This window comes from Onthophagus taurus, chromosome 2, assembly GCF_036711975.1.
Source record: "Onthophagus taurus isolate NC chromosome 2, IU_Otau_3.0, whole genome shotgun sequence".
Lineage (NCBI taxonomy): Eukaryota > Metazoa > Arthropoda > Insecta > Coleoptera > Scarabaeidae > Onthophagus > Onthophagus taurus.
Genome location: NC_091967.1, coordinates 9,708,787 through 9,735,205, shown reverse-complemented (window position 1 = coordinate 9,735,205; position 26,419 = coordinate 9,708,787). Strand labels below are relative to the sequence as shown.

At 35.7% G+C, this 26,419-nt stretch overlaps 1 protein-coding gene across 4 annotated transcripts in view; it reads left to right on the top strand.

Moving 5' to 3' along the window:
- The window catches only part of LOC111427471 (Protein phosphatase Slingshot), a 139,453-nt gene that overhangs the window by 93,358 nt on the left and 19,676 nt on the right, over window positions 1–26,419 (top strand). For 3 of the 4 annotated variants that reach the window (XM_071194136.1, XM_023062634.2, XM_023062633.2), the window contains exons 3-5: window positions 14,155–14,311; window positions 22,349–22,524; window positions 24,832–24,897. In XM_071194136.1, coding sequence (XP_071050237.1) covers window positions 14,273–14,311; window positions 22,349–22,524; window positions 24,832–24,897 — 281 coding nt within the window. In that variant the 5' untranslated portion in view covers window positions 14,155–14,272. Of the gene's footprint in view, window positions 1–13,789; window positions 13,947–14,154; window positions 14,312–22,348; window positions 22,525–24,831; window positions 24,898–26,419 lie in introns of those variants that run through there. The other variant, XM_023062635.2, reaches the window with a different exon arrangement.

The window sequence follows — 26,419 nt, the reverse complement described above, 5'->3', positions numbered from 1 at the left end:
GCTTTATGCCCCTGTGTACTGTGCCGGCCCGTTTTCGACGTCTAATTGCATCGAAAAAAGCACCAGCAGAGCCAGTTTTAAATTGTTTATTGTCCGTGACGTGGTCCCGCCGCCTTCTCGTAATTATCTTGTTTTACAAGTCTCCCACCGGAGGAAATCACCTCTTCAACGTGTACCGGATTACATCCTATCCCTCCAAATGTGATAACTCACGACATCTACACGATATTCCGTAGTAAAATATGATACAGGATGTGTTAATATAGACTATTTAACACATAACAAAAGAGGACATTGTCCTGAAAAAATTCTGAGGGGTAATTACGTAGATAACTCATCGGTTAGTAGAGTAATTGAATAGTTTTCAAGGGGTCGTTGGTTCGAATACTACTTGGAGCAGATTTTTTCCATGTAAAACTTTCTAATAGAACAGGATGTTCATGAAACTATTGAGTACAGTTTAAGTATCTGGAGAACGTTCAATGCGAGATCATGATAAAGCATTGAACCATAACACACATATTGATGCAATTCCTAAATCTTATATTAGTAAACAACCATTCAATGTAGTCAATTTGAAATTTTTTTAAAAGCTTGAATAAATGGAATAAATTCTCTGGAAATGTCCAAGAAAAAACTTGTGGGAACTACGATGCAAGTGAACTTACAAGATGCCATCACGACTTAAACGATAGGCAGGATGATGCGCACATGCGAACGTGGTCAACATCAAAAAACGAAAAATGGGACTGATTATAAATTATTCATTATTTCCGCCAACATAGTTTCCCAACGCAAACGTTATGCATCCAACGGGTTAATAGACGTAAACAATACGCAGTGAAACACGTGGCAGACAGGCGTTTCGTGCTTTGAAGCTTAACTTAAATCGTCGGTGATTCTTTTTCTTTCTCTGTCTGGATATATCTGTATTAGTGATGCTGTTGTTTAATTTAACTATTTTGACATGATCATCGATTTGTTTGTTGCCAAATAAATATTAAATATGGTTTCGTTATAATCGTCTAGAAAAGGATCTGTTAAATAAAGATACCATAACGTACATACATATTTATTGTGGAAGCGAGATAAGAATCTACGGATTCCCCCGCATTGTCAGTTAGTTTTAAAATTTATAGACCTTTGTCTCTTGAACGTTCGTTGCGCTTGATTTATCATGCCCGTCATCGACTCGCGCCAGTATCTCTTAATGAATTTTCAATTGTCCTGCTGACCTTGCGATACGGTGCTAACACGAAAAAGAGGAATGGCAGGTTTAATTTTTTTCCCACTTATTTTGCTGGCCTGGTGCCATCGAATTCGCATACGACAGCTGCGGTGAATCGAAATCAAAGTGGTTTGTATCGATTCGTCTTGTGCGAGAATTGTTGATTGTCAATTTATTGATTTGTGGTTGAACGCTGACAGATAACGGGTTCTGGAAAATAAAAACTTGATACATAGACAGTGTTAAATCGTTTTGCCATATATCTTGTTTTCATGTTGTTGTTATATTTAAGTTGTTTTTTATAAAATTAAAATGCCGACAACGCAAAACGTAGCGGTACATCTAATTTACAACTTTTTCAATGTTTTGACCCAGAATAATACCTACTTCGGTGACCTAACCTTGCAACCGTCGGCGACCGGCCAACCTCTTCAACACTTTCACCGGTTACTTTCTCCTTTAACTCGCGTCGGTTGGCTGCCCACTGCAATTTGAGACCAATAAATAAATAAGTAATGACAGCCTCCTATTGTAACAAACCGTCGAGGCGACGACAGACAGCGGTAGTAAATCGAGTGAAAAAACAAAGGCCACAACTCCGGGTATTTTAATAGAAAGGTTTTGCAATCATCATGGAGAAATGGGGAGACTCCATTGTCTATGTCATCGTGGATCGGGACAAACCGTTAATTGCGGACGATGCTATGTGGAAGGATCGTGGTAATTGCGGGCTGATTGTGCTTCGTGGTTTGCCGAGATCGAGAGCGATTAAAACGCTCTGATCTTTGATAACTGCTTATTATAAAACAATGGAGAAAGTTTTCTAATAGCAATTGTTGCAATACTGGTTGTCTTTAAGATAATTTTACGTTTTAACTAGAACATAACGATAAGTAGTTATGTGACCTCGTTCTACTCGTCAAATGTAAATTATCCCAATTATTATGTTATTTTTCTCATGCACTCCGCAATTCTACGAATGCAAGCGCATATTCACTTTCGCCACTAATGGAAGCCACAAACCGCCTTTTAACTCGATAATAGCGAAGCATGGTCTGTTTGGTTCCCTGACTTCTCGGTCTACTAAGTGCTGTAAAGGCCTAATAGTACTAAAACTGTTTTCGTGACGTAGCCGTCATTATTTATAATAACCAGAAAGTCAAAACGCGGTTGGTCCATTAAAAATACTGGCAATTCAAGGTTAATTTATCAAATAACTTGTATCTGTTTTTGTTATTTGGGCGTGCAATCAAACACGATTGTCGACCTCATAACCTACGAAAGCGAAACCCGTTTAGCAAGTCAATTAAAAAAATTATAAAAAACAAAGTTAAATTATTGTGTTGATATACCGATATGAACGTGATTGGCACGTTTTCCTATGCATATATTGGGTGTAGTAAGTTTTATACGCAGCCTGACAAAGCAGATAAGCGGATTAAGGTAGGCCCAGGTAATACGTAAGGTAATTAGACCGAGACTCTTATATTGTCAACGCTACATTAGCATATAAATTGCGGTGCTCGACTACCAAGTAAAAATCTCTCCGACCCATTACATCGTACATCATTAATCATGTACCGTCCCGTTTTTAAAACCGAGATTGCTTCTCCACGCGACAGTTCAATCAATGTTTACGAGCGTGTTTACATGCCGCGGTCACTTTTCTATTATTAAACATAGTTTATAGAGACCATGGTGCGTTTCCTCGCATTGTTTAGGAATCTCGGTTTCCCCATTATGCTCGTGTTGTGCAACAATGTTGAGAGATTGTTCGTAGGCTAACAATAGAAGCGCGTACGAATCCAGTTGTCGTCAATAGGGGAACAATGATCGTTATTGTTTCGCCGTGCTGTAATCGAGTTGGATATAAAGTTACTACCCACTTTTTATCCCATGTTAAATTCTATATTAGAACATTACCTAAGTTGTATTATCACATAAACGCTTAATAGAGTATCACATCGAGTTACAGCTTCGCCGATATCCCAGTAATGAAGATGCATTCCAGCTGTTAAACTTAATTACTATTGGACATAGACGGACAACTAACTATAGGTTACTGGGCATATTAATAATAACAGTGATTTAGATTTATCGTTTAATATAACTGGGTAAAACGAAATAGATTGCATTCGATGGGAACGAAATTAACAGTGCGTTGAACTGTTCAAATGCCAACGCACCCCAATGTTTTGCAAATAATGTTCCGTATCTAGAATTAGAAAGCAATGTTTATACGATCATTTAGGCCAAGGATAAATATTCCACCGTCTAACTAATCTCTTCGTCTAAATATACAGCCAAACATACAGACAATCCTCTGTTTGCATTGACTCATTTCACGCGCGCGTGAACGTTTGTAACAACACGCGTCCTTAACCATATTGTGCGATACAGTGTCGAGCATTATCCATCGTTGATCGTACTCGCTTAAAACCAACCTGGGACCAAGGAAAAAAAGCAACGAAATTCTTCCATACACAAAGCGTTCTTTGTAACGTCCCTTAATTGGTAACGTAACCTATCCTTTTTTTCTTGACAGAACGGGATCCGCCTCGACGAAAATGATTTATAGGACGATTCTTTAGGGTAATTTAAGGATCCTTTGGGATACGCCCCGAAATCGTACGAGGTTGAATTTTGTACTTGATTTAATCGCTTAATGGATGCACCTGTTGTGGTTTACCTGTTGAAAGGTCCTTTGATGGTTACGTCCTTACTCTTTAGAAGAGATACTAACCTTCAAAACCACTTTTATTGTAATTGAAAAAAATGCATACTTAAATACAAATGATTATTTTCAAGGGTAAAGTAGTTAAATCAGTTTCGTAGTATAAAAACCCCATTTACGATGTCAAGGACGTAATTTACATTAAGATTATTAATGACCAGGCATTTATTACTGCTGTAGTTTCAGCTTGGCTTCCCCAGAAATCTATTATCATATTTTTACATGTTTCAACTGTAATGACTCTCTTCGGAAGCAGTTTATTAAGCTTGCGGGCTTTGCATGACGAAGTCCTTCAGAGTTACAATGCCGGGACAATCGGGCTCTGGTAATCACCGACGAAGAATGCTGGAGTGCTTTGTCTCCGAGAGGCAACGAGAAGACGAAAAAATGGAGCGAAACGGTCGGTAATTGGCGACGCCTTGCATTAATAAAGTACGCGCCAGTCTCCGGACTTATCTTTTCTCCAATCTGGATTACTTTGTGTGTGTAGTGTCGGGGCAATGGCCGACGGCAAACAACCCTCGCGTGATCGAAAGTGTTGCCCCCGCTTGGGGTAAATTGCTGAGGAACGGGGTCTTTGTCCCTTGGAAGTCAACGATCCCACGTTCAACCGCATAAGAAAAAGATTTAAGATTAAAATTTTATGTGGTCATTTTTTGGGTTAAATTTTAATTAAACCAATCAAGTTTCATAAAATTGTTAGTAACATACATGTTTGTTAAGTACTACATATAATTTTACATTTGATTTGTTACTAAATTACGTTTCATTTAGATTTTACATTTAGTTGGGAATTGATATATCGTTGCGCATACTAAATAGAGAATCCGCAATAGACGTTGCAGCATCTGGAGCCAGTAGCAGTTGACCTTATAGCCCACTAACCGAGAAGTTCGCAGTTCACGGGTCGGGAGGGAAGAAGGGCCGGATGAGGGGCCACACGTGTGGGCTTTAACCTATATACGTCTCTTTGGTCGTTGCGTTCAGATGATCGTATGCAATCGAGTTTCTTCTCGTTTATTTTATTTTGCGTATCGCCAAGCCATTAGATCGCGAAACCTCTCTGATAAATTCCCATTCACTACTCGACGTTCTTGCATTAGCAACGCGAACCGGCTTTCGTCCCTATTCATATTCATCGAATTAAACGCCCGTGGCGAATTGAAAAGGCCTGTTTAGCGCCGAGGTTAATCAGATTGTAAATAACGGCACGAGGAGCGTCTGTGCTGCCGCGTAAATTGGCGATCTAATCTAATTGAATTTTACCCATCCGGTGATGCTGATTTTTAAGTTCCTCTTAAGAGTAGTGAATATTCAAGAGAAATCGAAAGAACTCGTTTTGTAGCAAAATGATATTAGTTTAATGTAGTGTCGGCTGTAACATCCCTCATAGAGATTTTGAACCTTTTTCGGTTGACCTATTTGCCTTTATATGGATCTAAGGACATTACAACTTTATGGTTTTCTATCTTGGGTGTTCGTTTCTCCACGGATGAGTTGCTTTATCGGTCTTGCAGACGCAAGGGCGGTGCTAATGACGGTTCGTCTGCCCACACTTTGCAGCTTTCTCCTCCCGCAATGGCGAAAAGTCCCACGAGATCGAGTAACTGCAGCGCGCCGACACGTGCCTGGCCTGAAAAGCAATGGAAACTTGCCCTATTTTCGACTCGACACACGTGGGAATATATTTTTCACTTACTCCCCTCTATTCAATGTATCACAAGGGATTATAGGGAAATAATATCTTGTGTGTAAAATATGAGAGTTTTAACTTAATTAAAATTTAATTTTCACTGACTCATTTATAATCCCAAAAAGTCGTTTTAAGCTCAAATAATTATCGCAAGATAAGAGTTTATACTCCTTTGATTTATTGTTAGTACTAAGGTCACGCTGTTTAAATGTGTACTTAGTCATTTCCTGAAAGAAAATGATAAGTGAAATAAATTAATTTGAAGGTCAATAGTAAAAAGGGTGTAGTCTTGAGCTTTCTCTTACGAGATTTATCACGTCGCACAGTGGTCCACAAGCGGTAAAATGTGAACGAAAATCAAATTTTCAACATTTTTTTTTTCGTTTTTTTTTACATGTTATATGTACTTTAGGTCCTAATAGACTGAGAGGTGAAAGGAATAAAGTGTTATGTACTTTCTAGTGCTAACTGTACGCAGTAAAACAGTACTACAATTCTTGTGTATTAAATATCATAAAATGCTACAACTTTAGATGAAGAAAATATATTGTGTTCCATTTTTTCAAGACAATGCGTTGTAGCTATCTTGAACAGTATAGAAAGGTCTTCATTTGGCACTTTTCTAATATTTAAAATATTTTTGCAGAAATACGTAATAAGCACTTCTTTTAAAGCTAATTAACACCTACTTGAAGTTACAACCAAATGTTTTAACATATATATCTCGCAGAAGACGCAAGAAGAACTTTTGTCGCTAGAATATTCTTATTCTTTGAGATGTGCTCTATATAACATGATAACCACATCTTGCTTTAACTTGCTCCTTTCCAAGATATTAACGATCAAAGATGATCAGTGACTGAGTGTGTTATTTGACCGTTTTCATATAAAATGCTTATATTCTTTTTCTTAAAAGATAAATCTCACATATTTGGTGTAAACTTGCATAACAATAATAGAATACCAGACTTAAAGTTTCAGGCATATCTAACAACCGGAAGTGGTTGTTAGATACAGTGCGGCAAAAAACTGGAACACTTGAAATATCTACTTTTTTTGTAAGTACGAAGGCTTTCACGGCCGGAGTTAATTGAACTAAAATTAGAACTAAAACTAGAACTAACACTAGAAACTTTCGGGTTTTGCCGTGCATCTTTTAAGAAAAGGTTTGACGTTTCGGATGCCATGTTGCAACTTTCTTCAGAAACACTTCGAACCAGTTTTATTAAATAATATTTAAAAAATTTTTTTTAAATGTTTCGATAATTATCCAAATGTAAATGTAAATTCTATATTACGTTGTAAGTGGGGGTTTGATGGTAGCGGATGTCATTCGACTTATAAACAAAAGTTCATCACAAATGCAGAGGGAAAACATGATTCGCTATTTGTGTCTTCCTAGTCCCATTACGATTGGAAGACAATGATAATAATATTGTATTGTGGAAGAACCCCACACCATAATCTATACGGTTTTCTTGACCGATTAGATTACAATGGGTGCATGAAAATGCCGCTCTTATAAGAACCGAAGAAAAATATATATTTCAAACCAAATAAGCTCCCTTCAGCCATATACCTCAAAATGTGTAAGTTTTGTTAACTTTTCTCTTTATTTCACGATGGTGGATGGCAAGGTATAAAGTCTTCGTTTTCTTAAAACTTTATTTGAATTATTCATACATGTTGTAGGTCTGTAATTCTTTGATGGGAATTTGAAGGAATCATCTGGAATGGAATGTTATTTATGCAGAGCAAAAATTTTACAGATGAACGGTAGAGCTAGAAGGTTTTAAGTTTGGTTTGTCTGTTCTCCATGCATACATTCGGTTTTTTGTGTGTCTGCCTCACATTTCATATAGATTAGAAATTAGAACTTGGAAGGTGACTAGTTGATACGTAGTTTTAATAAATTATCATCAGAGATTACTGTTATGACAATTTTATAGTAAGCGCGCATGTACTAATCACTTTATACTTCATTTAAGGAATTGACGAGGAACTAATACAGCGATTTGGCGTTGTTTTGGCTGCAATAAACAGTGGGTACAATATTAATTACAATGAATTTGATAAATATTGTTTCAAAACTGCCGAAAAGTACGTCCATTTTATAGTTGGTACTATATGCCAACCAGCGTTCATAAAATTTTGATACATGGATCTGCAGTCATTAAAGAAGCTCTACTACCTATTGGAGAGTTGTCGGAAGATCCGCAAGAAGCTAATAACAAAAAAATCCGAAAATTTAGAGAGAGCCACACAAGGAAATGTAGTAGACTGGATACGAATGAAGATCTATTTAAAAGACTGCTACTCAGCCCCATTTCACCCCCCCCCAGCTCACATCCATTTATAAGTAATTTTCAACAGCACATTTCTAGAAAACATAAAAAGATGAGTATCGAGACTAAAAGATTACTTATAATAGACAATGTAGAAGACCAGGAAGAAGAAAAAGATGGCGAAAAAGAAGATGAATATGACGAAGAACAAGAATCAGAACAAGAGCTATATGAGGCAGGATGCAACGAAGATGAAGATGACGAAGAATGGTCTGAAACAGAACAAGAAGAAACACATATTGTTAAGCAACGTAGATAAGTTATAGATAATTAAAGTCCATTTCTGATAGGCTAAAAAAGCATGGTTCGTTCCATTTAAAATTTTCTACTTTCTCGCCATTGAAAATGGAGAAACAATAATTCAATTTTGGACCAGCCTGTATAAGATACTCCGATACAACAAATGACAATCTACTTGACAGCACTTGAAGAATAATCGTACCAATTTAGACCTTTTTTGAATGAACGTTGGCTGAGATATGGGGTTTTAAAGAGCATGGTGAAATTTACCAAAAAAAGTTTAGAACCAAAATAACTCGAAAACAAAAAACGCTAGGTACCAATAACTTTTATCAAAGTTGACCTATTTTTTACGTACAATCAAATGGTGTAATAAAAACTATAGCATTCCATTTAAAATAACGAAGTTATGGTCTACTTCGGTAGACCGGAAGTGGCAGCCATCTTGAAAATATTTTAGATTGAAAGTTCCGAATGAACAACCCATGCTACCAAAATTTCAAAATTGTACGAATAGTGGAACCTGAAAAAGTTCTAACGAACCAGATATGTGAGACACTCTGTAGTTAAAGATTTATTTATAGAAACCTTACATCGAAGTAAACTATATAACCAATTTAGTTTAAACAATTTTGTATTTAGCTATCCTTCACGATTTAATAGCGTTGTATAAAATTTTGTATTTATCCAATTCTAAGGACCTAAATTATATGAAAAAAATAGACTGTGGCCTCAAGTAAATTAGTACTTCCGGTTGACATATTTGATCGAAAAGTTCACAAAGTCTTTAGCATATAGTCCTATAGCCACATACCAAGTTTCAAAAAATTATCTCAACCCAAACTGCATTAAAATATTTTTGTTCGGGTTTTTTCGAATTTAGACCACTGTGCGTCGGTTTTAAATTTTAAATCACCGGAAAATGGAAAATTGTACTCTTCACGTTTAAGTTACGGTTCTATGACAATTCCCTTCATCTGTAAGAGAATGCATCCGCGGAGAAAGTCGTTATTGTTGCACACGTTCACTTAAGGAATTATAACGTTGCTGTGACTAAAAGAACCGTCACGGTTTTGCTCGTCCGGTGACATTCAAGTAACAGATCGCGCGTAATTGCTCTTAGCCGTTATCGCTCTCGAGGTAATAACGCGTGGGAAATTTCCGCACGTTGTGTATACATAATGAATCGCTCGTTACGAATATCGTTTATAATGTAAACGACCGCTAGCTATATTTGATAACATTCGCGTTCTTAAAAGCTATGGTGAAATTTGCAAAGTGTGAGTGTTCACCTACCATGACTTAATGTCACATTCATTCCTTCCGCGGCTATCTTGCCACGTGCTATGGTCATAAACGGAGCTAAATCTGCTTGGATAATACACCCATTTAAGATAACTATTATAAGCTTGGGACGTACACCTGAACGTCATACTAAAAGAGGATACTACCATATGGAGCGAATCTTTAATCTACGTTTTCTACCTTAAGAATGATCATGAAAGTATCTTGAGAAGAGACAATATTGATAGAAAAATTTTGACGTTACTTATTTGAATGATTACATTGTTATCAAGTTTGAAGCAAGTTAAATTCTAGTGCAATAATGTAATAATGATTTCTGATACACCTCAAAATGGCTTCTAATTCCTCCGAATAGCTACGGTTCCTCCAAATGTCTCTTAATGGTTCCTAATAAGTAGCACCTTCTCCATGTATTGCAAATCACAGTACACCATACCTATACGATGCAATTGTTCTTAATAGTTTTTGTTCAACAGAAAAAATCCTCAAATTTACAAATAATTAATTTGGCAACATTTTGTGAGCATTTTGAAGTTAAACATTATTAGATTTTTTAATTTGTAAGGTTTTGGCATACTTTTCGTAGAATATCCATTACTTGGCGACCTATTGTCAGTTGTCACAAAGGCTCGCGATAGTCAGTTATTTACGACCTGTGTCGAACAATGGTCTGCTGCGAATGTAAACGAATCTTTTCCCCTTTTTCGCGATGCGTGTCCTACTTAACAGAACCGTGCGGAAACGGTTCGGCGACCTCCGCTTTTTTTACGGATCGCGTGATTCATATCGTGGGCGATGCATATACCGTCCAGCGTTCAATTTCTTCAGGGTGGCCGCTTTCACGTTCCGACGCCTTCACCACTTCGCGGGAGAAAATTTGTTCAATTTTCCCCGGGCATGCGAGATCGATCGTCCTAATTATCGGATCTCTCGTGGCACACGGCGCTTTAACAATCGACCCATTGTCTGGAAATTATAGAGACATTAGTGATAATGCACGTCGGTCTAAGTGCACTCGGTCACGACGCCCCGAGGGCAGGAATAAGCCGAAGAGAACACCATAAATCACACAACGATTTAACGTAAAGTCGTCGTGTAAAGGAAGTTCTAGTAACCTAGTAATACATTCTACGCAATTACTTTAATTTCATCTAGTTTTTTTTTAAGATATGTGAAACTTTCTACTCTGATGTTTATTAGAAAATCATTTCCTTTGTTTGATTATTTCTCTAGATTTTGAAGTGTTATTATTTGAACTCTGAAATACGAGTTACTTAATTCGGCTCGCTTATATTTTGTGTTAAAATCACGTTCACGTAATATAGCCAACTGGCTTTTTAACCAACATTCCAACAGTCTGGTATACCTTTGCGCCAATATACTATTTCGCAATATTGGTAATTAGAGCGGCTAAAAAAGTGTAAACGTCGAAAAGGCGAGAGTTGGCACGGTCTTTTAAATAAGGCCGATGCCGTTGCACAATCGAAAGTCAAAAGCCGTATAAAGTGGGCCAGCCGTTACCGAAAAAGGCTATTACGTTAAACTGTTACGTTTTCCTAAACGAATAGTTCAGGTTCACGGCCTCCAATAACAAAGAGTCAGAAAATTTCTCAATAGTTAATTAATCTTGACAGACTCTCTTTTTGTGCTATTTCTTATTAGAATTTGTGTTACTAGTTTTTTTGAATGATAGGAGGAAGTTTTTTTACGATTTGCTGCAGTAAAGATATCTTCGAGCGAAGAACGGGACCTTTCTAAACTATCCGTACTGAACCCGCGGGCGATTCTTCTTCCAGTCTGGGGCTCTCTCTCCCGGCAGACCAGTTTGTTTACAGTTATTGCCGACAGGTGAACGACCATTGTGCTCTTTAAAAGCCCACGGGATATGATTTAAGTTGACGGTGTATGTGCAGTCTCCATTACACGCAATCAACCAAGGAAATGGTAATGGGATCCCTATCTATACAGAGCGTTCTTGAATTACAGGGATAAATGATAACAATTTTTAACTATGATTTTCAAGAAAAGTTCATGTATACGTCTCGTTTTTCTCGTTTACTGTTCTCCAATGAACATACGTTATTGATTATTGTGATAAAAAAATCTAACATGAATAGGTATAATTTTGTGTTTGTGGAACAGATTGAGATAATAATAATAATAATATGGTGGGTCCAATTTTACTTTTGATTGACGTTGCTGATTCACGTTTATGGCATTTGTATAACGTATATTCGAAAATATTGGTTGGCGTTTTATTTTTGGTCGGATGAATTTCCGGATTAATCATTGATTTTTAAGCATTTTAAGAACCTGTATAATACAAATGTGATTCATCCAATTTCTTTCAGAAATGGAACAAAAACTCCTTAAAACTATAAACGATTATTATTTTTTTTTAATTTTTGTTTAACCTAGATGCATAAAGAATGCATAAAAAGTAGAGAGAAGAGTATAGAAGAGAAGATATATAGTGCTGGGGTTTCAGGGGGTGGCCTATCATGGCAGTTTCAAGGTTGGTATTAAAAATAGTCTCCGTAATGTAGGTATGAGTAGCCAGTCTCTCTTCTCACGCATTACATTATCTACCAATAACTTCGTTTTAGCTCCAGAAGTTCTCAATGAGGTTCAGGTTTGGGCTCTGGACAGGCCAGTTTATTTAGGCAGCTAGCTTTGTCGTCGTGAAAGCAATATGGGTCCTATGGTTGTTTCCACTGATCTACGGTCGAGTATCGACGAGTTTTGCAAAAGATTAACCGAGCAGCTTGGTTAGAATTAGAGATCACAGATTTACGAAACCACACTCCTGGATGCCTACTTAAACTCTTGTCGTATGCGATCCATCAGTGCTTACTCTCGACTTCACACACTAGTCTCATCTCCCCAGTTAGTGAGTCTACTGACTCTGGGAACATTCTGAGCATCACTACTCAGCTTCAACTTCTGAATAACATAGGCCACTGGTAATTTTGGGTAAATCAACTCGCTAGATATGTTGCTTAAAGGTCAGCCATATTAAGCAGTGCATAGTCTTCTAGAGACTAACTTGAACACCTAAAGCAGCACCGTCCAATTGGAGCAAAGAGTTAAAAAATCGTAAATCAATGTAGGTATAAAGAACGGATTAAATTCTAGACATAACCATATATTTCGTTTCAAGGTCCTAACTATGTGATGTATTCGACACCAACAGAAGAACTTAGAGTGCTAAGCCAAGTTTTAGATTATACTGCATCATATCTTACACCACACTAAATTGATCTAAATAATTACTAATTTGCTAAACTACAACGATTTAAATCATTTTTCCTAAGATTTAAAACCAAATATTATTTTGAGATGAGTTTTGTAATGACATTAAATTTCGCTTTTATTTTACGTATAAATAAATTGTTAATCTATTATCTTAATCTGTTGTAAAACGCACTCTCGTAATCTCAGTGTTGTTTTGTAATTTGTCAGATACGCAAATACTTGTTCAATCGCAAAATGCGTGGAGTTATTTATTACAAATATTTCTTAAACGAAGTGGTTAGTATTTTAGATTTAAAATTGTTTTGTAAAGTACTTTGCCAACATCTGGTTGCTGGGGGTTCGTTAGTTGTCGTCGCACGTGTATCCAAAGATATTTATCCGAAAAGTGCCAAGGTTTAACGGCTATACGCCGTTCAATATATCTGGGCCACCAGATTAACACAGTTTTGTTACCAAAAAAATATACTTTTTTAATTATAAGATTTCTTATATTCTTAAATTACTAAAATATGGTATAAGATTTTAGTGAATACTACTACTATGTATAAGATATTTTAAAAAGTACTTTTATAATTACTGCACACTTACGTTAGCGATAAATTGGCATAGACATTCGTTATTTTATAATAACTGTAAACGAACGGCTCGAAATACGTTCGAGGTTGTCCAAAAGAAACGAATCTATATGTAAATTAGGGCGAGGACTCCGCCTCCTTTTTATCTAGTTTACTACTTCTAGTAGGGTTTAAATAGAGATTATATGTCAGTGTTGGATGATATACGAGATACGCCCCTTGGCTTTAGTTACAATTGTGTTAGATATTATCGAAAGATACAAAAACGTAACCTATTTTTTAATACTAACTTTTTTTTTTCATATTCGTAACGTAATATTAAAAGCGTTAGTGACGTGTACAATATCATTTCGTGCGGTTCGAAACCGCCTACGACTTTTGTGCGAGTTGGACGTCTGAACATCGCGTTATTGTAACCGAGTTTAGTCTAGGTTTCATTAGTTTAGCGCGCGGTACCGTAAGTACGTGGTTTTAACGAACTGAGATACGCGATCGTGACGAAAAATAAAGGTGTTTCCATATTGGATCCTCATTGTTACATTTACTTGAAAACCGACGTCGATGTCGGCAGGTGAGCTTCGTGTCTTGGTTAAATGATCAAACATGGTGTAACAAAAATAAGAAAAAAGTTCATGTGAAATATTTGTAACTTATAGTAATCAGAATAGTAAACAACATAAAGTTATTATTTGTTATAAAACTTTTCCCCATATTTTTGCATATAATTGTAATCACCACAGATGTATTTAATACTAAATTTTTTCTCTTTTCTTTTACAGTCTCAGCGAATGTTACTTTGCTGGAAAGGGTACGGCACTCGTGTTGCCGGCAGAGGCTCACAAGTCTAGTAGACGAACCGGTGCCAATGGCAGTAAAATTCAAAAACACCTGCAGTCTATGTTTTATCTTTTACGACCTGAAGAAACGTTGAAAATGGTAAGTTCATAAACGAAAATTGGAAAATCTTGTTTAAAGTTAAAGTGATTTTTTTTATGTATCTATTGTTTATCTTTATTTTCGCTATAAATTGCTTGAAGATTTTAATCAACGACACGCAAAACATTCGCCTCTTCGTGGTCGCGACTTGGAACTCGTGTTTATTATTCATGAAGTCAAGCGGTCATAAAGATATCGTTACCTATTAACGGTCGCATTATGCTGGGATCAACGACCCGCGCAATTAAGGGTCGTTATTATGTCACAATTGCATCACATCGGCTTGTTAGTGCTCGTTTACGATAAATTCCACGAGATAGTTTGTGTTTGTTGTAGCATATACGTTAATTAAGAATACTACTAACGACGTTTAGTTGTTATTTTCGTTCTTTTTTAGTACCATATTTGTAGAAAATATTCGTGCGATGTACGTCAGAATATTTTTATATTTATAGCGTTATTAAGCCATGGAACGTGCCCAAAAATTTGAACAGTCGACACGGAAACACAAAGATTCACGAGATGCATTGACTCGGTCCTGTCAACCTTGCCAAAATTCCAAAAATAAATTACGACGCTTTAAATCCGGATTACACGCAATATAAACAAAGACAGATTTTACTTCGAAATAACCTTTAGATTTACTTATCACCGTTTCTATTACTCGTAAATTACCGGCACTCTGTTGAATGAATTATTGATCTAATCCAAGCAAAAGACTTTATTAGCACGTGGCATTAAAAAATAACCTTCACAATCCAACAACGATTACATAAGGCATAAATGTTATAAAATTTATCTTATTTTTTTGCGTCCTCATACCGGGATGTTATTTCGTCAGAAACGTGCTAAAATATTCCGGTTGGATGTATTTGGACGTCGACGGTCTGCTACTCACCAGACCGCGACGCGCCTAAGACCTTGCAATGTAAATGCGAACGACGAGATCCTTTGTTTCGTGTATATCACACAGGCACGTGTCCGCTATCGCCCTCTAGTAGAAATCGGAGAATATAAACGACCTTCGTTCGCGTGTTGGTTTTGTATAGTAACTTCTAACACGAGATGCAGATATATAAACGATATCAAAGTCAATGTTTAATCGACAACACCAAACATTATATTGAAGAATTCAATACAAACTTAGTTTAGTTTACAGAAGTTTAAATAAACAATTCGGGTACATAAGAAAATAAAAAACATTTTTGATGATTGACGCTTTGTTGGCTCTCTGGTTAGAGGACATCACTCATGGTCTTTATCATAGCAAATTATAGCACAAATTGTAAATAATAGTAGTTTAAAGAATTGGAGTATCGAGGATTTTCAGATAGATGATCTAGACACCATCCAGTCAGAATAATTGCAAATTTTTTTCTTAAAAACGAAAAGTGGAAAGTAATGCCGAAACTGGATAATCGAAATTATGGATATATACAGCAACTCGAAGAGCGGTGGATAGAATCCAGCTGAGGCGCTCCAATTTCTCAGCTTGGATTACGGAACTTTATTATGCTTAATCATCGACAGATTAGACTTTCTGTTTGTTTGGATTTTGGACCCTACAAAGTGTCATGGTCATTGTGACAAAACCATATTCATATTTATCATGCTTACAAGTAACTAATATTATATTTTGTACACTATTTGTACACAAATGGCGAGACTCCAGAATTTCCTACTGTGTTTAGGTAGAAATTTGGCTGAGATTCGCTTCTTAAACTAAGGATTTTGTCATATTAATCATCAAATATTGAATTCCAAGTAGATCAATGTAGACGCTACAAGAGTATTCACCTTACAACGAACTCCCAAGTGTGGCTTACAAGATCATTACTGCCAAAAGTCTTTATCGCATGTCCGAAGCATATCAGATTTTAGATCATTGAGCTAATGAATATTTGCCAAACTTGTAAAATAATAAATACTTAATTAACATTTTGTTGGTTTGAGTTGTATCGTTAATGTTCCTTATCTTTGATTTATCCACATAATTAATTGTCTTGGTAAATCACGTAGTAATTAAAGCTCCGCCGTTGATTATCATAGCCGTGTTATTTATAGCATTTGTGCGCCGATTTATTTATTACACGGGCGTTTGTTGTTATTTGTGCTTACGCTCGGTTTTCATTGCTCAACGGAGCGTATTACTTTTACTTTGATACGTAAGTGCATAAACGCGCATAGAAAGTAAATGTTTCCCTATAAAGTAGTATTTCTTGTAAACGATCAATTTTGATCCTTCAAATTAAGGGACTTGAAAATATGGGAAGTTATTTGAAAACATGATTTTCATTTAATACTTTTCATTGTAATTCGTTTTTGTGTGAAAATAATTACGGGTCACGATCAAAGAACGGAATAAAAAGGGCAAAGAATGAACGCAATTATAAAAGTGGGGCGATCTGAAAAGAACTCGAGGCCAAAAGGAGCAGAACGAACGCTCGTGAATAAAGAGAGCTCTTCACAACTGCGTGCGTTTTGAAATGGCGGCAGGTGAACTTGAGGGCTCTCTTCTCACTACTTCGGAAACGGCGGCAGTGAACTCGTCAAGGATACTAATTATCAGTATCTTGATTTACGTTTTAATTGTACTGTAAGATTAACCTGTTAAGTAAAATGTTGAAAATATTTAATTAAGAGATTTTTAGTTTAATTTATTTTGTAAATTTGTCGCGGTTGTCGTATTTATACACAACGAATCCCACTAGACGTTAGGTCAGTCACATTAATATTTTCGCAGTGAGTCACGCCATACGACCCACAGGCCAAAAAGACAAACGGAGAGTCTCTTCCGAGCGCACTGTATTAATATGGGCACCGCAGATGACCGCAGACATGCCATCGCATTTACCTTCTAGACTATTTTGGAAAGTTATTTGTAATGATATGGGTGTTCATTTCAAAATAGGATTTCAAAAAGGTAGCATGTAATATTTAATTTGTAGGCGACGAATTATAAGTACCGTATTTTCTCGAATCTTATCCGCACTCGAATCTAATCCGCACCTCGATTTTAACAATGCAATGATGGTAAAAAAGTTGGTTTTCCAATGTAATCCACATCCGATTGTAATCCGCATTTGATTTTAGAGCATATAAAATTTGTAAAAAGGGTGCGGATTAGATTCGAGAAAATACGGTATATACTTTATTACTTGATAATTTTTAAAGAGATATTAAACATTGTTAAAACCGGTGCCAATTGTACTTTGTTCAAACATTTATTTACGCATTCACGTCACCTCAAAATTGATGTTAAACATCAATCTTCCTTAAAGTACCGGCGCATTTGTTTAAATAAACAAATTTTAATCTTTAGAATGGTTTAATAACCCCACCCGGCAAATTACACACCTGACACAGGAGCAGTGTAGTGGTTGAGTAATTTTCTCAGCACGTTAACTGCAAATGCCATATGATTCTTTTTAATTTTTATCTCAACCTGAAACCACGGAACGCGACCGTAATCGCTATTAATTCATGTGACATTTATTTTAATTGGAAATTAATGCTAATCGACGTATCTCTTGTGCAACATTTAGTAATATTTTTTTTATTAAATCATACTAAATCATTATATCAGTAACTATGTATCTGTGAATATTAATAAGAGCACAATTATCTTTTTTGAATTAATCATTAGTTCACTTTCGAGGTAAACAATCAACTCGACCGAATACAATTAAGCGAATTAACCACCTGTTTTATAACCACAGAGTATTTATGCAAAACAGTGTGTTAACTCTTACTATTCGTTACGCTTGACGCCCGTCGATATTGGAATTATGCGTAGTGATAAATGGGACTAAAAATCCGAATGCTTCACGCGTATAAACGTCTGTGAATAATAAATACAGGTGTTACTTATATTGCTTTAGCAACAGTTTTAGTTATAAACAACTTTTACGATATCTTAACACTAATTTATTGGGTTACGCTGCTATATCATTTAACGTTGTTTAACTACCATTGTATTTTTTTTTAATTTTCATTTATTAATAAGTTATTAATCTTTTATAGGCGTCTTATAAGGTTGTCGGTAATAATATTATTTATGATGAAATTAATTATTTACTATTAACTGTACAATATGATTGATAATTTAACACATTAAGTGATACAATTATCATATTTATAATGTAATTATTGTAAAAATCATACTATATCTAACAGAACATATAATAAGGAAGAAGTGGTCCAATGTTGCAACAGTAACAAAAAATTTTTAGAAAGGTTTTTTGTTTTGAAACAATCGATTTCATGATAACTTTGAAAAAGATCTTTCAGTTCGCGCAGTTGTCGCCGGCATTGACAGTGGTTGGGTCGATAAACTAAACCTTTTCAACTTTATCAGTCACACAATGAGGTAGCGTACTTCAGTTCCAGAACAGATAATAGTACGTATTCAGTGCAGTGTCAGTTACAGATACTCTGAGTAGTGTTGTCCCCATTGTTTTACTCGTCTTTCTCTTGTGGTTGACATCTGACAACGACTCGCAATAAGGAAACCAGCATAAACTCTTAAGAATGTACAGATCCGGACTAGATCTTATTTCGAATATAAAAATGCCAAACAAAGCATTCAATTTAAATAAAATAAAATAAACATTTATCGTTTAGTTTATATATGGCAGTTTACTACATTTTAGTTTTAATTGTTGTTTAGTGTTGCAAAATCCAGTCCTGAACACATACACACGATCCTTCTCTTCGTGCTAACGGTACAACGATTTATACGCTTCATAATTTTCTTTTGATTGCTCACGACGGCGCGTCCGCTTCCTTTCACTACACACCGTCCTCGACAAGATATTTGTTGTTACAAAGAATTTGCGCGCCCGTTTAGCGCGGGATGATGATGTGCTCTTTGCTCCGGGCAAAGAAGCAGGAGATGTAAGAAACGCGATAATTTGGGTTACGCGAGCAAAAAAGAAAAAAGTCGGGCGCCGCCGTGCTCGAATACTGTTACACGAAGAACAGGTTTTCAACAAAGAAGCACTAATGTGGGGCTACGAGGACGGGTCACCTACAATTTCTACCGGGAAGTTGGAAAAAGTTTGCCGCGGAGATTGGCTAATTTAATTTTAATGGTAGGAATGTCATTATTGCAGTGAGTGTAACGAAAAACTTATTTCCTGGTAGTAAATAAGAGATAACAAAAACTACATGTTGTTATTCAAAAGTAATGTGTAAAATAAAAGTAGAAATGATTTTGATGAATTATCTTTCATGATATGGCAAAATTCCAAGTTCCTTTTCTTTTCCTACCACTTCTATTTCAAATCTATCGATATGATGCAATAGAAACAAAACAACACTCCACAATCCATCAATACTAACAAATTCAATCTTTAACGAGTTATTTCGCAAATGCCTTCTCGCATACATATTCGAATGTTCGATGGCCGCACACGTTCGCAAGATTACTAATACAAGCAATTAACGTTGTTTGGAAATTGCAAATTAACAGATTGGTATCCACCTATACCGTTAAATAAGACTTTCCGTTTTTCTTCTTCGGCTCGCCTTTAACGTTACTCGATAAGCACCTGTCCCATTTGAATTATCACCTGCAATTTCCGCAAACTCCAAGTTTACCTTCGCCCGATAAATAAATTAAAGCGTTCGCCACGGAACCGTTACCGTCACGTTCCGATTGGTTCAGACCTGACTCACCATTACATTACATAAAACGTTACACATTCTTGTTTCCCTAATGTTGTCATATACTTTGAAAAGTAATGCGAATGATAAATAATAAGTCTTAAATCTGTTGAAACCCTTTTGAATCGTTGGAATGCGTCCAAGCTAAGATCCACTTGAAATCTAAAAGAGTAAATCTCCTATCGGGGGGACCGATTGAATTCTCGAAAATCGGTATCCCATTTGCCAAACACTTGGGAAAGTGATTAATGCGAATTTCAAGTTGAGCTTTTAAACCTCGATTGATAATTGAACACGTTCGTTTGGATAATCGATCTTTGAAAGTTTAGGAGTTGGAGATATAAAGTTGGGGAAGAACATCAAGCATTTTATCCTTTATGGTGTAACAGAATTAACTTTAAAACATTCTCATTTTTTCTCCAGTATCAAAATTCTAGGCGTAACAAAGTTGGACGCTGCAATTTAATAAATTAAATGAATTTAAATTATTTTACATAATTTTTTGATTCAAAATGTTAATAAATTCTTTACTACTTTAAACAATTTCATTTCTTGTCTCAGAGTATTTTTAAATATTTCTGAATTGTCAACGGTATCGATACTTAAAAGGAAATCACCTGGCGTATCCGAGAATGTTAGAACGCCAGAAAACGTGGTTACACTAAGAGCATTTAGAGCAACCATTCAGTAATCACCAAAGCATTCCGCTCGAAAGTATGCCATTGTACTGGACATATTCACAGTTGAAATTTGCAAAGAATTTTGCATGCTGACTTGACCGAGATTGTTTTTTAAAGTAAATTTAAGAAAAAAACTGCATTCTAATGTACAGGATGTTGCAACAAAATGGGTATAAATCCAATCAAAATATCAAGTACATCTCACCCTGTATATTCTGTAATGAGTATGTAATGGGTTTGTTCATGAAAGATCAAGATGGATGAGCGAATTCAAGTTCGACCAGTCATTATTCCGGCATAAATATCCCACGTGTCCCATGAAGCCGACGGATACTAGCCCCGAATACAAAATATACTAGACGAACTCTTGGAATTCGTCCAAAACCAAAATAGCAAACGTTCTGTAAAAATAACTTAACGACTGGCTGATTTTTTTGTAAAATAACCGGTCCACCGCGCCCGCCTCGTTGTGGATTTGCAGTAACTTGTTTCAACGCATTACTTAAATATAATACTTCCTAATTAATAATCTTAATAAATCGGAGTCACATAAATGATAACATAGAATCACATGGTTCCATTAGATTCAGTAAGTAATTACTGTCTGCATATGTTTTATTTGTTTTTTGAACGTGATTTTAACGACCTTAAAATGTCAGAGAACGTCGCGACAAAAGTACACAGTCACCTGTTTCACAAAGCCCACACCTGTGACATTTACGGTGAAAGGTCAGAGCTTTTAACAACACGCCGGACGGAATAATGAAAACGAGAGAAAGGTATCATCCAATTACTTTACCCTGGTGTTGGATTAAACGCACGTTTACGTGACAACTCGTGGCAATCCAGGTAATTACGACAGCTAAATATAACCTGAGTGGATTGGAAGTGATTAAGAACTACTCCTGTTATATGTTGAGATAGAAAACAGGAAAGAAAAACATTCAATGGCATTTAATAGAAGCTAATAATATTGATCTTCTTATAATTTTTATACTATTAAATTTTATAATGAGTCAGCGAAGTTATTAGTGTTAACTTTCGTCTCTTTTTGCTATCTTAAGTCTTTATTAACTACTGCATAGTATGGAGAGAATATGTGTAGTGGATTAAAATTGACATATTTTATATAGACTGGGACGGAGTTCATCCCAACTTGAATTGCTAACGATGATAAATCAAAGAACTAAACTGACAAGTAATTATCCAGTAAAACCACTAACTCACTTTCCACCAACTTCTTTAGTACTATTTATACCAAGAGAGTACTGGGCACGTTTTCACATCTCAAGATAGGGTTATCAATAAAGGCTCGGCATCTGGTAATAACTTTTACTTTCTGCCGGGCGAACGTTACGCAGTCACGTGCAGATTTATTATTCTTATCTGAATCTGGTGCGTGTGCATGTGCGTTTGTTTCTTCGCACACTGAGAAACATAACAGTGAAAGTGGATACACATCGCGCGCGCGTTAGGTGCATGTCTATGGTACTACTACCCATAACCATAGACCGTACGAACGTGACGGAATTCATGGAACCCGCGCGTAAGAGAGCCGTAAGCGTATGTCGTAGCTCGTGTCCGCCATAAATTTCGTTCCCGAAAAAAAAAACAGCATAAAAGCGTTTGCACAACTCTGTATATAGTACGAATGTATTTGTTTTCACGCCGCCGTTTTGTTTTGTTACAGGCCGTCAAACTGGAAAGCGTTCATCCCACTAGAACTAGGTATTTGGTTGTTGTATCCAGGATTGGCGTTAAAGCTGAAGAATCTTGTCTTTTGGGGATCGATTGTAATGAAACTACAACCGTCGGTTTGGTATTACGCGTTTTAGCCGATACTAAAATCACTTTGGATGGAGATGGGTAAGTATAATTTAGTCCCAATTTAATTATTTTAGATATTATCAATCTGAAATATATCGATAAGCTTTAGAAATTAAATTATTACACAGTATAGGTAAACGGATTCAACTTATTATTATTATGGATATCAATTTCAAAATGAAAGCAGGTTTTTCCATTCAAATTTATTTATTAAAAGCTTATGAACCTTTAACTATGTTGAGTTGAACCTCAGGTTATATTTCACTGCCATCTATCAAAATACTTCTAATTGTTCAAAGTTTCTAAAGGTTCGAAAGGCTTTTCAAGTTTAAAGTTTCTAAAGGAAATAAAAGCTATACGTGTCGTATGCATACAAATGAACTTTATAGCTGTTAAAAACGTCTATTAGGCGGAAAGTGTAAATTAAGAAAAGGAGTGGTGATAAAATAGACCCTTGAGCGAGCAACAACCCCAAACTTCAGGTTAATAAAGATGATTCATTATGTGTTATTCCCCTTTTTAATTTTCATTTTCTTTTCACCGTCTTTTAATTGGAGGCTATGTGTTCAACCGCTTTTCTCCAAATCAGATAAATTAGATCCATAGGGAATGTAAATCCTCTTTATGACAATGACAATGTATTTATCATAGACGTATACATATACTGTTCGTGTGAAAAGTTTTACAAACATGTAGTATCATAATCTATGTTGAATCCTTCTCTAAGCTTCAACTTTTTACAATTTATGACTCATGACTCTTCTCGATTTAAACGTATAAAACGTACTTTAAATGTATGTGCTATTACAAAACTTACGAGCACTTTGCTTTCACTTTTTATCTCGGTAACTTTTGAACTCATAATTATAAATTTTCGTAAACAACAATTTAATTTACAACGCATTAAATTTTATCAAAAACGAACAAATTATTAGTTTACAAACAGCATCGTATACATGGATATAGGAATAGCAGTTATAAGCAAGAATAATTTCTACAAAAAGCCTTTCGACACATTTTTACAACAAATTTCTGTAAATTTCTTAGAAATCCTGTTTAGGTGTTTGCCATAATTTGTTTTATGACCTATAGAAAATGTCGTGTATTTATGAAAGCTTTTGTGCTTCATTTTTAAGACCCTAATATATCATTTTAGGACAAAAAATATTTGACCTGAATGCATAGAATGCAATCAATTTGAATACGAAGGAAATTTTTCGACGAAGAAAGATATTTAAGAGTAAAAGCTTTTGTACTTTTTTTAACGTTTAAAGTCTAAAAGAAATTCAAATACTAAGCTTTTTGATGTTATTTAGATACATCTCGCAACAACCCTGAGGCTATGGAAGACATGTTTCAAGAAAATTATGAAGATAATAAAATAATAAGATGTATTTTCTTTGTTTAAGATTATAGTGATGATCAATTTCTTTAAGAGAACATTTAAAACATAATATTTCAAGAAATTTTTCCTTTATAATTTAACACGAACAGATGTTGAAAAATCTTCTAATATACGGAGGTAACCCAACGTTCAAAGGATTGTTATACTAATATCACGATCGGACACACTCCTCGTTTAACGTCCTAATCCTTTTAACCGTTCCGCATCACACACAATACAGTTCTTGGCAACATTGTCGAGTATCGTATTTACACGATCCGGATCGAATCTCGGCCACGATCGTAAATCAAAATCTCGGCCGGTCTCTCTTATGGACCGACGACAATCGCCCGTCGCGATTACGCGATATAATCGCTTTAAACTGCGGCCAATAATTCAATTTGCCTCCACCCCGCTATAGATATCTTTACGTCTTCGTGTATGTAGGTTTAAAGGTAAAAGGGAGAGAATAGCTGACTTATTTACCGGGTGTTTGTAAATAAAACGCTGTCGGCGTCACGAAAAGGGGCGCTCCGCGGCGCGCCTTTACGTAAGTCGCGGACCCCGAGGAGGAACGCTATCCTTGTGGAAAGGACGAATTTATTGTTCGTAAAATGAAAAGGCCACGCGTGGCTTTTGTAGAAAGGCGTATTATACTTGGTGAAATATCTTGTTAAAGTTACATTCTAAGAAGTTTGTACTTTTATTTAATTAGAATTTATTAGTTCAACATTCTTGGTTATGAATATATTTTTGTTTTGTATTAAGATATTTGATATCAAATTAAAAACTTCTATAGTTATTTTATGTAATTTTTAATGCATTAAGTAAATTTAACAAGATAGTAAAATAAGGCCAGACAAGCGCCAAGCTGTCTGGTTGAAATCCTTCGGCGGTTCGCCTCGTTTCTCGCCTTCCGCCTCCTTCCGTTCGACCGTGACTGATTCTACGTTCTTTTTCAGGGGCTTCAGCGTCACCGTGTGTGGGCGGCACCATATATTCAAACCGGTGTCCGTGCAGGCGATGTGGTAAGTGCTTTTCACTTTGTCTGATACTCGTCGCATATTGCGTCATCATAATACTCAAAAAAAGAAATTTATTTGATCTATATAAATTATTGAAAAATCCTAGCTACATAAATTTGTTGTGAAACGCAAGTTGCGTAAAGTTCTATTTTTTAAATTAATCAAACATATCAACCGGAAATGAATTTAAAATGAAATTCGATACAAATTTAGAATCTATGACATACTTTTAGGATAAGTCCAGATGTTCGACCTGTTTTTGGGTCAACAAGCGACTTTTAATCTTTGTGATGGACTTAAACGTCCTTTTGGGATTAGAAATAATTAATGGTTTTTTTTCTAAGATTACATACAGATTTCTTGTTTTAAGAATATAATCTGAGTAAATGTATTCCTCTATTTACGTTCACTATTTAAAACAGGCAATATTTTGTCATTTTTTGGAAAAAGCTAACCAAGAGATTGCTAAAGATGTTTCCCATTGTTGTAAAACATATAAATTCTTTTTAAATGCTTTTTGGGTTGCATAAGTCATTTAATAATTAATTTAAATTTAATGTGTTGATTCCAATTCAAGTTTCGAACATCTATTTTTAACTTTTTCATTTGCTAAAACGGTTATAAAGAAACTTTTACTATCCTAATTACACTTGTTGCTTCTTTCGATCCATTTTCGCGTTTGCCAAACAAGTTTCCAAATTTGCCCATAAGCTACATTACTTTCACCTTGACTCACCATCCTGTCCGGATTTATACCTCGTCGTGCCAAATTTCGCCTTGTCTCAAACTTTCTAACAAAAACCGTTTTGGATGTACTTACATAAAAAAGAAGACGTACAAAATAACTATTTATGGTATTATTTGTTTCATTTATCGAAATTCTATTTAAAAAGATTTACGTTCCTTAATATATTCATTTATGCAAAATACGTATTTTATACGAGTGTTGAGAAGATATTTTCGTGGATTCCATCGGTCGTGACTGATCGGCAATATGGATTTCTCGCATATTTGATCGTTTACGAACCGATCGGGTTATTGGAACGCAAAATATGCGAGCCAATGGAGTTAAGGGAATTTTAGATCATTCAAACGATCGCTAACTAAATTAGTAGCACGGAATTTGTGTCGATTAATTCCGCTCGTTGATGAAAGAAAAATTGTTAACGGTTATGTTACTGAAAATATTCTAAAAATTATTGGGAACGCTTCTAAATTCTTCTAAAAATACTTTCAAATAATATATAGAATTCATTGGGAATCCCAAAACTTGTATGGCATTTCCCAAAATTTGTTTGGGATTTTTTAATGATGTGTAACTGATTTGATGTATAAGTATTATGAAATATTTTGTATGTTTGAACATCTCAAGAAGCTTATTGTCTGTGTAACGTACCAATTGACCAGAGGTCAAGAAACGTTCCGACAAAGTTGTTGGGAACAACAAGAGGCTACCCTTAAATGGAAACGTCTCGGATGCGTGCCCTGCCTAAAGCAAGTGGGGCGCTTCTGAATACGTCGATGG